The 14,339-nt window shown below is 33.4% G+C and overlaps 2 protein-coding genes across 3 annotated transcripts; one reads left to right on the forward strand and one right to left on the reverse strand.

Moving 5' to 3' along the window:
- Positions 1–226: 226 nt before the first annotated feature.
- LOC127259439 (1-acyl-sn-glycerol-3-phosphate acyltransferase BAT2, chloroplastic-like) lies at positions 227–4,627 on the reverse strand. 2 transcript variants are annotated; one of them, XM_051286802.1, is made up of 7 exons: positions 4,415–4,627; positions 4,235–4,272; positions 3,747–3,819; positions 3,080–3,274; positions 2,591–2,997; positions 2,352–2,453; positions 227–755 (listed from the first exon to the last, which is right to left on the reverse strand). In XM_051286802.1, exons 1-7 carry the CDS (start codon positions 4,443–4,445, stop codon positions 540–542), a joined length of 1,062 nt encoding a protein of 353 aa, XP_051142759.1. In that variant the 5' UTR covers positions 4,446–4,627; the 3' UTR covers positions 227–539. The 2 variants fall into 2 exon arrangements, with proteins under 2 accessions (XP_051142759.1, XP_051142752.1); XM_051286795.1 differs by having other exon boundaries at positions 4,379–4,627.
- A 190-nt stretch (positions 4,628–4,817) lies between these two features.
- Positions 4,818–7,198, forward strand: LOC127259196 (50S ribosomal protein L35, chloroplastic). The gene is made up of 3 exons (XM_051286378.1): positions 4,818–5,134; positions 5,231–5,347; positions 6,984–7,198. The coding sequence occupies exons 1-3, from the start codon at positions 4,874–4,876 to the stop codon at positions 7,056–7,058; spliced, it is 453 nt and encodes a 150-aa protein (XP_051142335.1). The 5' UTR covers positions 4,818–4,873; the 3' UTR covers positions 7,059–7,198.
- Positions 7,199–14,339: the final 7,141 nt, after the last annotated feature.

Here is a 14,339-nt window from a genome sequence, read left to right on the forward strand (position 1 = left end):
ATTTTTATGTCTACTTTAATTTTAAAATATTATTATATCTGTGACTTAAAGGCTTTGAGCATATTTCATACCCGAAGAGAATAGAAAATAAAAAATAGAAAAATGCAAGATCAACAAAACAGTAATTATACATACAACAGCCACACATTATACAGCAAAATGCAAAGCCTTTTATGTAATTTTTTATTTTTTATTTTTATTTTTAATGATATAAGAACTATATGAATTCGTTCAGGGACACCTTTTAAGCAAAATTCGAGTTCTACAACAATGCCGTGAAGAAGTTCTTACATTACACTTGGTTTAAGACAGTCAAGATTTATGTGAAGTTAAAACAAGAATGACAGCAACTCAAACGACCATTTCACTACGTCAGGGATAAAACAAAAACAAAAACAAAAAAACAGCCATCAAGATCAAAGAAACTCTCCTCGGTTGTGCAGTGCAAAAGACTAGTTCTCATCTGGACACAATGTCCCGAATTCTCTTGTCCGAATTCCGTAACCAGAAACTCTGATTTGCATACATATAACACTTTCCTAGGCGTGGCGAACAAGCTCATTGGCAATGACATTTCTTGCCTCACTGCAAAGTGTGTTGGGATCTTTGCCGAGTATAGGCGGGTGAATGATAACTTTGACGGATCCTGGATTTAATATTCCTTCCATTCCGGCCGGCATTATTTTGCCTGTTCCGACAAGAGTTATTGGGACAACGGGCACTCCAGTCTTCGCAGCAACGCTGAATGCACCTTTCTACAACACACCAAGACCACATCAACTCTACACGTCAATAAAATAGATACGGATCATTGAATCAGATTCTATGACCCGAAGAATCGACAGAAGCATAAATTTAAACTTTGGAGACTCATTGCCCAAATCTTCTACTGTTTTTCTTCTAGCTACAATAAAGATAAGAAGCTAATATATTAAAGTAGAGGTATGTGTTGGAATCTTGCAAATGAGTTGATAGATGTGCGTTCTCTTGAAAGATTCTTCAAAATTTTGACTATTCATCAATTTTTCTTTTTCCTAAAAAAAATTAAATCAAACACTTCTTTTTTATTTTTTATATTATACTAAAAATCAATTTTACTTTCAAAAATTACATCAATAGTTATTTATATCATATTATACTACTATTCTAATTCAAAACTTTTACTATTTAAATCTCAAACAAAAAAATTCCATAATTAAAAATCTGTTTGTTAGTTTTTCAGCTATAAGATTCTCCAAAAATATTACCTAAAAAATACGATACATAATATACAATATATACACATAACAATAAAAGCTAACAAAAATATACAAAATATTTTCATAATACTTTCACAATATTTTTAACCTCACAACAAAAGTACTTAAAATTATAAACATTAAACAAATACAAGTAATTTATTATTATTAGTATCCTTATTTTTATTTTATTTTTATTTTGATATTTTAAAAATCAAGAGTGTGTTCTTTTGTCCTTTTATTTTTATTTTGATGTTTTTAGTATGTAAAAACAGTTGATAGATGTAATTTTTTTGGAGTTAAAATGAAGGATTGAATACTTAAAATATGGAGTAAAAATCAGTAAATCAGAATCAATCCAAACCCATATTTTGCAATACTTAATCTCCCATTTTCCATGAAAAGACATTACATTCAAAGTTTATTTTCTACTCAAAACATCATGTTCAGTAGCTGTGTTGATCTAAAAACCATCAAAACCCAAGATACCAAAACAAACAACAAAACCAAAACCAAAACACAAAATACTCTGACAGTAAAAGTAAACAAATCGTTAGAAGAATAGAATAAATAAAAAAGTTAGGATGCAGCCGCTCATAGCTGAAATTAAAACTTGAATGAATAGAACTAGAGCTGCTATTCTACCAAAAATGTGTTCACTTAGTGTTTTAATATTATGTGTAACCCCAAAACTATTATCTAAAAAAAATACAATATATACTAATCAATAAAATTCAACAAAGGACAAAAAACATCATTCCCTATAATACTTTCACAACTTCTTATATCTCATAACAAAAACTAAAAGCATTAAACAAAACACACTCTAACAATCTTGCTTATTCTAAGAATTTACAATTCTCAGACTGTAACCCTAAAGGAAATAAGCAAAAACACAATTATTTGTCTCATCACATACATAGCTAATTAGACGAGATACAATTATTATAGTTTCTCTAGCATATACCTAATTACATCTTCGGTATCAACCTGTTAAAAGAAAATCACGGGAAGATTGAAGCAATAATTGAGACAACTATTCGAGATCAGCGAAGAATGCATTTATCAGACACATCCATAGACAACGACAAAGAGAACAAAAAGAAATTGTACCTTAAAAGAGCCTAATTGCCCGTCTTTGCTTCGCGTTCCTTCTGGAAAGAAGCATACGGATGCCCCCTCCTTGATAACAGCCATACATCGCTTAAGGCAGTCCTAAGCGCAAAGACAGAAAAATGTAGAGAGTAGACACATAATTTTGAGTTCTCCAACAGTTAAAAGATCAAATTCAATGTTACTGCTGTAGTCGGGATTAATAGCATTCATCGAATTAGCATAGAACAGACAAGTACCAATTGACTTCTGGAGTCCATGCGCTTTAATGGTATTACCCCCAGCAGAAACATGGCCCAACCGATAATTGGATAAAGAAATATCGAAGTCTTGCTAATGAACTTAAAGCTTCTCCCAAGAGTTAAGAGTGTGTATATGTCCAAAAAGCTTTGGTGGTTAGACACAAACACTGCCGGGGCATCGGTTGAAGGTAGATTCTCTAATCCTTCATACTTAATCTTCATAAAGGGGGCAACAGTCAGAGAAGCCCAGGCTTTGGCAACAAAGTAATGAGCTTTTCTGCGGCACCGGTCGAACATGAGCACAAAGGGATGTTCTAGAAGCATTGGAACAAAGAGGATGATGGCAGCACAAGCTGTTATGATATAAAAGCATATTCCTCTGATCTTTGAACTTGACACGGAATCTGAGCGTAAATATTTGAGTGAGTAGTGCAAATGATTAGAAAGTGTAACAGGAAATGGGAATTGGGTAGAATAGTAACACACCTCCCAATGGATATGAAGCACCAGCAGACCCTGTGCCAGTAAGTTCAGACCAAACGATTACATCTCTTGAAACTTTTTCCTTTGAATGACGATATCGACCACTAAACAATCTACCAAGGTTTTGCTTGTGATCGAAAAGGCCATGAGCTTGAGGATGAGCACTTGAACCACATCTTGTTTCATGTGGGAGACAATCTAGACACGAAATTCAGGTGGAAAGTGAAATGCACAAGAATTAGAAAAGTAAAATAAAATAAAAATCGAAAAGGATTTACCAGATCCAGAGGAAGAAGAATAAAAAACGAAGACTATATATTCAAATTTTGTCTTTCACATATATACTTTCATGGAGAAATGAATGGATAGAAAATAGTTTAGCTATTAAAATCACAGTCATACAAGAAAGGCGAGCGAAAAGGGAAATGCACAAGAATATATATACCATAACCAGAGGAACAAGAGAAATAAGAGGAAGAATGTATACAATTTTTTGTCTTTCACACGTACATACTTTCACGAAGAAATGAATGGTGGAAAATAGTTTTATCTATTAAACTCATATTTCGTAAACGCAAAAGACGTGTTCTGAAAAGGTTTTCAATCTCGAAAATTCATCTGAAAGCTCCAATCATAATTGCATAAGCAATTGAAAGGATAGATCACTCACATCTTCCCGAATATCTTTCTATTGATTGTTCATTAAGGAAACAGCCGAAGCGAAATCCACAATAAGAACCCAACTGTTCACATCATTATTCAGCAACAGAACTGTCAAGAGCCAAATGTTGGAGAGCATAAGAACATTCAACTACACCAAAACTGTCACCTCTTCTCAGCTAGAAAGTAGAATGTGATCATTTACATAATTCTAAATGTAAGATTAACCACCACAACAATAATCTTGCCAATAACTATATTTATATATACATATACTACTCATATATAAAGCATATCCAAAAGTATACAAAAGCATTACATCAATGACATCATAGTCTTCGTCACAAAATTACACAAAACATATGTAATTGGAAGAACAAAAGGGAAGCAAAGAACAATCTGCCCTCTCTCAGGACTATCATCATCGAACAAACAGAGGAAAAATTCAAATTATATTAAAAAAAAAAAAAAAACACTTGAATTGGAAGAGAAAATTACTGGTCGACTAGAAGGTGGAACAAACTGTCCTCTTTGGCCTGCACAATACAAAAATGAAATTAAAAAACCCTCACGATATACAATCATGCAAAAATCACAATTAACAGAAAAAATCGATGAAGAGGATTAGAGAGAGGAAGTTACAAGGGTAGTGAAGTGAAGAAGAAAAAGAGGAGAAACCGGAATGAGTAAACGAAGAAGATAAGTCCATGGCTGAGGGCTTTTTCTTGAATCTCGAGATTTCTGCAAGCGGATTTTCTTGAAGAGAGTTTTTGGCCTGCACCAATTCCAAATTTGGAGAGGAATTGCAATTGGTGCTTTGTGAATGGCGATTTGCACTGCACAGCAAAGAACAGAACAGAACAGAAAAGACGGCAACACCCAAAAGGCCAAATCTCTATCAGCTTATGGAAATGATAGTAACGAATTGAACCGGGACCGCCATCATACCAAACCATTACGGTTCGATTCATGAAAACCGGCGGTTCATCCTTTTAAACCGTTGGAATAGAACCGGAAGTGGACCGCCGGTTTAGAACCGACTGGATATGTTGATGTGTTTTTGTAAATCCAATCCAATTGTGTACAATATCCATCACTACCCACAAAGCTCGCAAAACAACCTCCAAAATAGCAAACATGGCTTTAGCAGCCGCATCAATGGCGATCTCTGTATTTTCCTCCACTCCCAAATTTTGTTCTCCAACCAGTGCAGTCTTCCCTTTCACACAATTCACTCAAAAGAAAACCACTTCGCTTAAATTCAGTTCCTCTAGCTCTGTAGCCGGGATTCGCCCTCTGGTTTGCCGCGAAACCTTCAATCACGCGGGTCCTGTGTGGATAAAACCTCAGCCTCCGACGGTATTTTGTGCCAAGGGATACAAAATGAAGACGCACAAGGTAAATTGATTTTTACATGGCGTTTCTCATTTTGATTTTTGATTTTAGATATTTTGTATTTCTGAGAATTAATGAATTTTGATTGGTTAATGTTAGGCTTCTGCCAAACGGTTTCGAGTTTCGGGGAGTGGGAAGATAATGAGGAGAAGAGCAGGGAAGCAACATTTGAACGCCAAAAAGAATACCAAGAGGAAGCTGAGACTCTCCAAAATGGTTTAAATTTTGAGCCTCCTCTATTCAGAATCTTCGTTATACTTTTTCTTTGATTCTACTCTGTTGTATGTATTTTGTTTATATCTATATATCTACATATTAAATTTATCTTTGCTCAGTCCTGAATATAGAATCATAAAATGAGGAATGGAATTCAACATTCAAATGGAGCCGAAACTCTGAATTTTGAGCTCATTTCAGTTTAATTTATTTTGAAAAAAGAGTTTTGGGTGTTCTTTTTGGAGTGCTGTGAGCATTTGAAGTATTGCCTGTTGATATAAATAGTGATAACGATAAATTGCCTTCTTAAATATAAATTCAATTTTATTTTAAGTATTATTGAATGATGATGCTCTGTAATATAAGATTGGTTTTAGTGGGTTGGTACTAAGTTTTGTGATGAGGAATGAGTTTGTATTCAAATTCGAATAGAGGGTAATTATAGTTTAAAGATATAATTTTTTAATTTTGTACTGTTTGCATAAGAAGGGGATGCTTATAACTTATGGAAAATATGTTTGATGGATGAGGTAACGATTGTGTGCATTCCTTTGTAGCCAAACCTGTTTTGTTTTACCTTACTTTGCCCCTAGCGTGGCTCATTTGCATTCAGATTCTTTCAAACACTCCTATGACACCAATTGGCTTGTAGTTTGATTTTGCGTTTTGTAATTCCACATTTTGTGGGGGAAAAAAATAAAAGATAAAAAATCTGAGACTTGTTGTGGATTGACTTAGAATCAATTCTTGGTCACACATGCCTTGAGTCTGTTGAAGGTAAGTTTCGGGTTCAGCTATTTAGATATATTTGAGCACCATCCATGTAGCATTAGCAGATAGCTTTTACAGGACCTGTTATGATGTTTATTTAATTAGAGTCACTTTAATGGAGTGGTAGGAGAAAACAATACAAGGAAGAATAAGATTTAAAGTGGTTCTGGTGAGATACAATGAAAAGCATTTTCTTGGAAATGAACTTTATGCAATAAAATTGGAAATTTGGGAAGACATCTATACCGTTATCTATGTGTGACTTCCCCTCGCAGGCTTTGACCATGACTCTGGTATTACGAGCATGTAGTTATTTTTGTTAAAGTGGAATTTAGAAATACCCCTTGTGTTCTTTGTAAAGTGAATGCAATGTATGAAACGTTCCAAAGATAAGATTTATATAAATGAACTCTGAGAATGGGTGTTTTTACTTTTTAGTCATAACTCATAAGTCATAAGTTCTGAAAATTCATTGATCCATTCTTAGCTTTCTGCATATGCATCTTTTATACTGGGACTTACAACTATGTAGGTTAGTGGGATATCAAATGTAGTTTTGCCCACATATTGAAACATCATATCTGGTTAACTATCAGTAGTTTTCTAGAGTGGTTCGGTAATATAAGTTTGAAAATATCCCACATCAAGATTAGGAACATAGATTGGAGCTTCTGTACAGGTTATTGACACGCGCGTAATGTTAAACATGGAAATCTTGTAGCTCTTTCCCTTCTGCCAACTTGTCCAAATCCTTTTCTTTTAATTTTTTGTGTGCTTTATGTTTGTTTTGACCATCTCATCTGCTAGCTATTAATGTTTTGTTGGTTACTATGCTCTCTTACGTCTCAGCATTTTTTACTTGCAGGTGCAAGTTGATCGCAGTGACTATGACAATGTGATAGGGGCTTTGCCATATTTGAAAGTGAACCGTTCCAATTGAATATTTGTTAATTTTCCGTGAATGTTAATGCATAGTGAGTGCATCTTGTTGTAATTCAATTTAAGGGTACTCTCCGAGTAATAACCCTTTCTCACCTTGTATCTTCTCAATTCATATATTGCTTATTTTGTGTCATTTTATCTTTGGATAGCATACTTTCAGAAATTATTTCACTTATTCACACTATCACTTGATTTAAGTTATTGGTTGGATACCATGTAAAATTACTCATGCTATTTTCCCTTACATGTATCTGCCGACTGTGCCATGATCAGGTAGGAGGCGAGTTAACAATGCTTTCGATAACGTTGTTAATATGAAGTTAATCTTGTACTAAGGTCGTTTCCATCTGATACATTCTCACTTCCTTGATCTCTTGTTGTGAAATGGGATATGGGAAATGCTGGGTTTTTCTCTGGTAAGATCTTTATTTTACCTTTTGTCTAATAGATTTCTTGAATTTTAATCCCTTGTCATGTAGAGGTTTCCAGGAAGTGGGGATTGCCTACTAGTTTTCTGTGATGGAGAATGTCAATAGACATAAACGACTTTGTATAGCATAGTAGATAAGTCAATACGATCCTTTTGCTAGATCCAACAATTTTGAAAATATTACCCGATGTTGTTTCTTACTGTTGTCTGTTGCACTTGGTTTCTTGTTTTCGAAACTTACTATTACACTTGCTATAGTCTGAATTGGCATAATTTATTGTACTTTTTGGCCCAATTCACTTTGTCTGGTGAACTTCACGATGATAACGGGGATGATGATACAAGATAAAGTCTTAAATTCTCATTGCATTGCATTGTAATGAGTTTGTTCATCAATGATCATTTCTTATGGAGGGAAGATTGGTGAATTCACTCGAGACTTACTATTACACTTGCTGTAGTCTGAGTTGGGATAATTTATTGTACTGTTTGGCCCAATTCGCATTCTCTGGGGAACTTCACGATGATAACAGGGATGATGATACAAGATAAAATCTTAAATTCTCATTGCATTGCATTGTAATGAGTTTGTTCATCAATGATCATTTCTTATGGATCGAGACTTAAGCTTCTATCATTTTCACTGTTATCGTCATGAAGTTCAGCATACAATCGCTATTCTATGGTATCTTGAATTTAAAAACAATTGCTAACTGACTAGACTTTTTATTTTTCCTTTTGTTATTTGAACGTTGTTAATTGTCATTGTAATGAGTTCATTGGTACACATAAGCAGATTTACTCACCAAAATTTGTCATCTCAGAGGTGTTTACAAATTGCTGACCAATTTAGACGTGTCAACCAAATTCACTGGTAACTGCTTTTAGATTACTCAAGAACACTTTTTTAGCTATAATAATTAATATTATATATATATATATGTATATTTTGGCAAGATATAGGAGAATTTCATTTCTGTAACAACCTTGTGGCTATTTGCATTCGAAATACACTGTCTTTGTTTAATTGTTCGAGTGAGCCCTTGAGCTCATTGAATGCTTTATAGATCCATCAGTTTAGGCAAATAATATTTGCTTTGTTTGCTTATTTGTACTCTTTCCTCCACTCTATAAAGGGAGATGTATTTCATTACATATATGGGTTGTGAATAGAATAGTTAAATTTCTCCGTGACATGATTGATAGGTTACAAGGAACATAACAATTAGTTGATCAATGATCACTGGTTCTTGGATATGTAAATGCTAGTGTTCTATGTGCATTCAAACTACAACAACACCCATGCAACATGGTTTCTCCTGTTAATATAATTTTATTTTATTTTATTTTTGTTTTTTACCTTTTTTAGGGACAGTGTTTCACTTAACTGTAATGCATTCATAGTATTTTGGAAAAATAAAAGTCACATGTATCATGTGCTTGCTATGATCTATTTCATCGAAGGCATCAATTCCTGGGTTCTACTGAATTACTTTATTATTTGTTTATTTATTTATTATTTTTTTTGTAGGGTTGTCACGATACATATATGGAATATAAACTTAGTCACAGGTGAGAGCAGATGCAGCAAACTTTCTTTAGTTGATTTGTCTGGAAGTGATGGTACAAAAACAGAGACACTGGTGACAATGCAACAGAGTTGTGGAAGTCTCAAGATTCCTGTCAGCGTAAGTGAATGCTATGTCGTTCTCTTCTAAAGGCCATGAAAGTTACTAATCTTCAATTTGGACGTTGTATACTTGCTGCTTTTATAGACGACTGATCTTATTATGGGTGTGGTTGCCTTTGTTCAACAACAATCTATATTGTTTCTATTTGCAAGAAGCTGCCTACAGTGTTCTTATTGGCTTGTCTCACACAGCTGCAGTTTAAGTTTTACAGCCTAATCTAGGATGTTTTTTAGTTCATCTGTTGTTTGATTTTGTGTGTTCTATTTCTGTATTTGTTTCCTTTCTCATGAAAGGTTGAAAAAATGTTAGGCACCTCAACGTACAACTAGTGGAGAAGTTAGTTTGGTGTACTCAATTTATCCTTCTGTTTTCTTGTTTTTCACTTGATCTCACTCATAAATTTTTATGTTTCATGATGCAGTTTGGGTGATGTTTTGGCATCCTTGTTATCTAAGAAGGATAGAATTCCCTATGAAAACTCCCTGTTAGCCAAAGTTCTTGCAGATTCACTAGGTATCTATGTAGTTACTTTAGATTTCCTTATTATTAATATTCTAAGTTTTAGCTACCCGTTATGATTGAGAATCAGTGGCTCATTATTGATTCATGTCTATGTTAGTTGCACAAATATTCTTGCCTAGATGCCACTAATCCTACTTGTCTAGGATAATTTTGGTCCCCTTTTTCAAATAAGATTTATTTTTTATTTTTTTTAAAAGGAGGGGTGGGGTGGTATTATAAGTGAAATAGAAGCTATAATATGATTTAGCTTCTGTACCTATTTTCAACTGCCAAATCACGTAATTTTTTCATGTTTTCCCTTTATATTGTCTAGTGTTTAACATTGACAATCCAAATTCCAACATGCATGAGCCAAACCAGCAAGTCAGCTGTTGTTTGCCCTCTTATGCGTAAAGTTTGTTATGTTGGTCTTGTATTGTGTTGAGGATCATTCGAGGATTACACTGAAATAGGGGAGGAATGTTGGACATTTCAATAAAATTGAAATCAATCCTTCGGCCAATGGTTGAGGTTGAGGAGTATGTGCTCAAGCACCATATCAACCTCAACATATGTTGAAAGAAGGTAAGAAAACTGAAGATCAATAAGGTGGGAGCGAACAGAGTCGTTGAAACAGTGAGGCTGCTACCGCTCGACGAGAGGCGGAGACAATGGCACGGGAATGGTTAGGGCTGCCCTGGGCCCGGGCAGGAGGAGCGTCAGCCCAGGGCCCAATACAAATAGGGGTTCATTACATATTTATGTTATATATAAAATTTATTTGATATACGTAAAGTATTATAGAATGAGTTAGTGGTGTGGGGTAGAGTTGTGCTTTACTTTTATTTTGCTCTGGACCTTCAAAAGTCAGGACCAGCTCTGGGAAGGGTTCTGTCGCCTTCCTCTGGTAATATTCATCTAATCTCATGTCTAGTCATACATAAAATGACATGGCATTTCCAAGTTGGCAATTATTGAATTCAAACTCTTGAATTTGAATGAATGGTTGCTTGGTGATAGGAAATGGAAAGACAACTCTTGAAGATGTGCCTCTTGGATTATAACTTTCCATGTCTTTATATAGGCTTGTAAGGCTTCATTTTCATATGTACATGATCACATTTTGGCTACACATGAAATTTACTTAGCGCCCTAAGTTCTTTTTGTTTTCCTAGTGTTCTATTCAACCAAAACATTAGAGGCATACTCGTTTTTATCCCAATACAAATTTTGTGCAATTTTAGTTTGTTGTGTGGGTAGAAATATTGTATTGATAAGTGAGTCGTCCACGACTCCAATATAATCCAAGGCATCGTGCATGAACGTTTGTTCTTCCAAATCCACCAAACAATTTGGGTGATGTTATTCAATTTAGTGTTTGTTCACAAAACTTATTTTTGGTAACAACAATTCCCCGTGAATATTACAAACACAATATATAATACTTTCTCTATCCCACCTACTGTCCATATTGCCGTTTCTGATCGTCTCACATTTTATGTCATTTTTTTTTAAATGATTACATACTTTAATTTTATTTTAATTTTTTTTAATTTTTAATTTTTAATTTTTAATTTTTAATTTAACTAATTAGTTATCAATCTTAATTTATAATTATTTATAATATAAGATAATTATCAACTAATTATATTTATCATAAATTCTCGTATCTACATTAACCCAGATTAGCTAAGTAAGACGGAGGGAATATATATTCTATTCATCTACAAAAAAAAAGTAATAATACAACACCAAATAGTATTTTTTATATTATCGACATGATTTTTCGTAATTAATATAAAAAAATATATATTCATCTAAAAATACAAAATAAATACACCATAATCTGTTATAATTTTTTATATAAATAATAATTTTGTATAATTTTATTTCACTTGAATAAATAAATATGTATTCAAAATAAGAGAATATGTCCCTTAATGAATGGCTAGGTGGTGTGGTGTGAACACGTGACCATGAGGTCATATTCTTAAACCGTTGATGCTATGAATACATTATATGCATATTTAACGAATAGTTAAAATGTAAAAACTTAGAATTTATAAAATATATAATAAAATATCTTAAAATATGTAATGTTATTATCAATATAATTTCACATATCTAATATAAAAAAAATCGATGAAAGTGACAAGTTTCTCCAGGTTATTAAAACTTGCCATTGATTGTTTTATGGAATGTTAGGCCACGTCATCAGAACACGTCAATAGATGTGACGAGTTTTGATGATATAGCATACTAGCAGTGATCTTAACACGTCGCCTGTCACGTCAAGTGAACTCACTACATAGTGGATGACTATTGCAATTTGTACGTCATCCAAACTTGCCGCATAATTTGGTGAGTTGCATTAAAAGTATATATTTTATATATATATTTTTTATTTAACATTATTAAAATAATTGAATCACATTCTTTTGTATTTCTTTTACTCTCTTCATCCCAGTTCAAAATACTCATTTTATCATTTTCATTTGTCCCAACTCAAAATACCTTTTTTACTATACTCAAACCTTTTTTTCCTCTTAATTGCAAGTTCATACCACAATTGTTTGATCCGCGGTCTATTAATTTGAGAAAACCTATCTCAAATATCTTTCCAAAGATCGCTTGCAATAGACATCGGATATATTCGAGCATAATTTCTCCTTGATAGTGTTCATCATCCATACCACAATAAGAGAGTTGTTAGTCCATCAATATTCGAGATATGAGGAATCATCACTAGGTTTAGGAATTGTTCCATTGAAAAATCTAATTTTTTTCGTGCCCGAAGTGCTCTACGAAAAGATCGAGACCATTCTTCGTATTATCTCCTCTCAAAACAACATTGATAAAGAGCAATCCAGGATTATCACTAGACGTAAAATCAAATGGGGATATCGTTTTTCGCCGTTGAACATCACTTAAGGTCTTTTTTTCCTTTGTCACTCATGATGAATAATCGATTAAAGGATCATGCTTTGATACCATAATAATATGGAATCTTGTTGTTCTCATTAATCACAAGTATGTAAAAGATTATAGACAAGATAAGGTAAGGCTAAAGGCTCACCCTAAAAATCTTCCAATTTAAAATACAAAAATATTTATACTAAAATTTCTCTATACCCCAAATATATATACATGCCTTAATATGATTCAATCTCATGGCTCAGTGCTTTCCATACCCACTACCTGGGTATGCACTAAAAGGAGCCAACGAGGAGGCCTTGATCGAATCAATTAAGGCTTGATCCCTCATTGAATTAATTATAAATATAATGTAAGTGTGATATCCCCGAAGTTGGACCGTTGCTTGGTCAACTCCGGTGGGTGGATGAGCAGGTGCCAGGCCATCCAAGAGTGAAAAAGGTTAAATGGATTGAATAGACTGCTCATGTAAAAAATGTGCATATTTTTTTTCGAAAGCTCTACTGAAAGAATTTTAGGGCTAAGCGTGCTTGCTCTAGAGTAATTTGAGGATGGGTACCCCCTAGAAAATCTCCCAAGTTGTGCGGGAGTGAAGACAAAAAGTCGGGATATAATTTGAAACTTATAATAGTACCTTACGGGTCTTCTTTTGAAGAAAGATTTGTTACGAAGAACCTTTGCACATAAATTGACTAGGAATTTGTGTTATCATTCTTTAACACATCTCTAAAATCTATTTCTTAATTATGAAAATCATATAGCTTTGTTTTTTTTGTGGATTTTTCACAATTTTTATTATTAAGTTTCTTTTTACTCTCCAAAAACATTAAATCACATAATTATTATTTTTAATATTGTATTAAAAGTCAATTTTAAATTAAAAATATAATATCAACATCTATTTATATCACATCCAACAATTATTCAAATTCAAACTTTTATTATTCAAAATCCAAATTGAAAAATCAAATCCGTAAACAAACATTGTTTTTCCTTGTAAAGAATTTTTATTCTTTATTTATGGTATTTTGTCTGTGGTTAAGAACTTAACCATGGATTGAATGGATTGAAGTGCATCAGTAGAGATGCTTGAGGTTGTGGTGTTAAGTTTCTATTTTTAGTCTCTATTGATTACATGCCAAAGTAAAATTGTGATGAAGTCTCTATTCATGTCATGGGCCATGCTGCATTAAATCTTCCCGGTCTAGATTTTAAAACTGTTATTTTGGTAAACTAAAGCTTCAAAAAATGGAAAATGACAAGGCAAAGAAGCTAATGAAGGCGAAAATAATAGAGAGGAAACTTCTACTGGGAGAAAACAAAAGACAGAAAACCATAAGATAAGACATCTAAAGAGAAATCTATTATCCCTAAAAATCACATTGATAAAAAGCTTTTGGCCAATGTGAAAGGAAGTAAAGCTTAACCGAAGCAACTAGAATGAAGCACTCTAATTGAGGACCATAGCACAAAGAATAGCAACAAGAGGAAGAGGCTGAGCTTGCCACCGAATGTCCGATGTAATAAAGTTTTCCTACTCATGATCTCCTATGTTTGATCCATTTTTTGTTATTAATTCATTATTTTTTTTCTTTTTCTTTGTGCAGCTAGAAAGATCATCCGGACTCTGCTGTAATCTAAAAAGCATAATAAATCGAATATGTCGTTTTTAAATGAACGTCTCTGTTTTATAGTTGGGAAGGTAGAATTAATTTCACTCGAT

This window comes from Andrographis paniculata, unplaced genomic scaffold, assembly GCF_009805555.1.
Source record: "Andrographis paniculata isolate CXL003 unplaced genomic scaffold, ASM980555v1 Contig14END, whole genome shotgun sequence".
Classification (NCBI taxonomy): Eukaryota; Viridiplantae; Streptophyta; class Magnoliopsida; order Lamiales; family Acanthaceae; genus Andrographis; species Andrographis paniculata.

Excerpts from the sequence above, each read along its gene's own strand:
- LOC127259439 (XM_051286795.1), bottom strand. The coding sequence starts at position 4,445 with ATGGACTTATCTTCTTCGTTTACTCATTCCGGTTTCTCCTCTTTTTCT. Across the intron at positions 3,820-4,234 it reads TTCCACCTTCTAGTCGACCA|TTGGGTTCTTATTGTGGATT; the intron begins GTAATTTTCTCT and ends TGATGTGAACAG. Across the intron at positions 756-2,351 it reads GGCAATTAGGCTCTTTTAAG|AAAGGTGCATTCAGCGTTGC; the intron begins GTACAATTTCTT and ends GGTGTGTTGTAG.
- LOC127259196 (XM_051286378.1), top strand. The coding sequence starts at position 4,874 with ATGGCTTTAGCAGCCGCATCAATGGCGATCTCTGTATTTTCCTCCACT. Across the intron at positions 5,135-5,230 it reads ACAAAATGAAGACGCACAAG|GCTTCTGCCAAACGGTTTCG; the intron begins GTAAATTGATTT and ends GGTTAATGTTAG. Across the intron at positions 5,348-6,983 it reads AGCTGAGACTCTCCAAAATG|GTGCAAGTTGATCGCAGTGA; the intron begins GTTTAAATTTTG and ends TTTTACTTGCAG.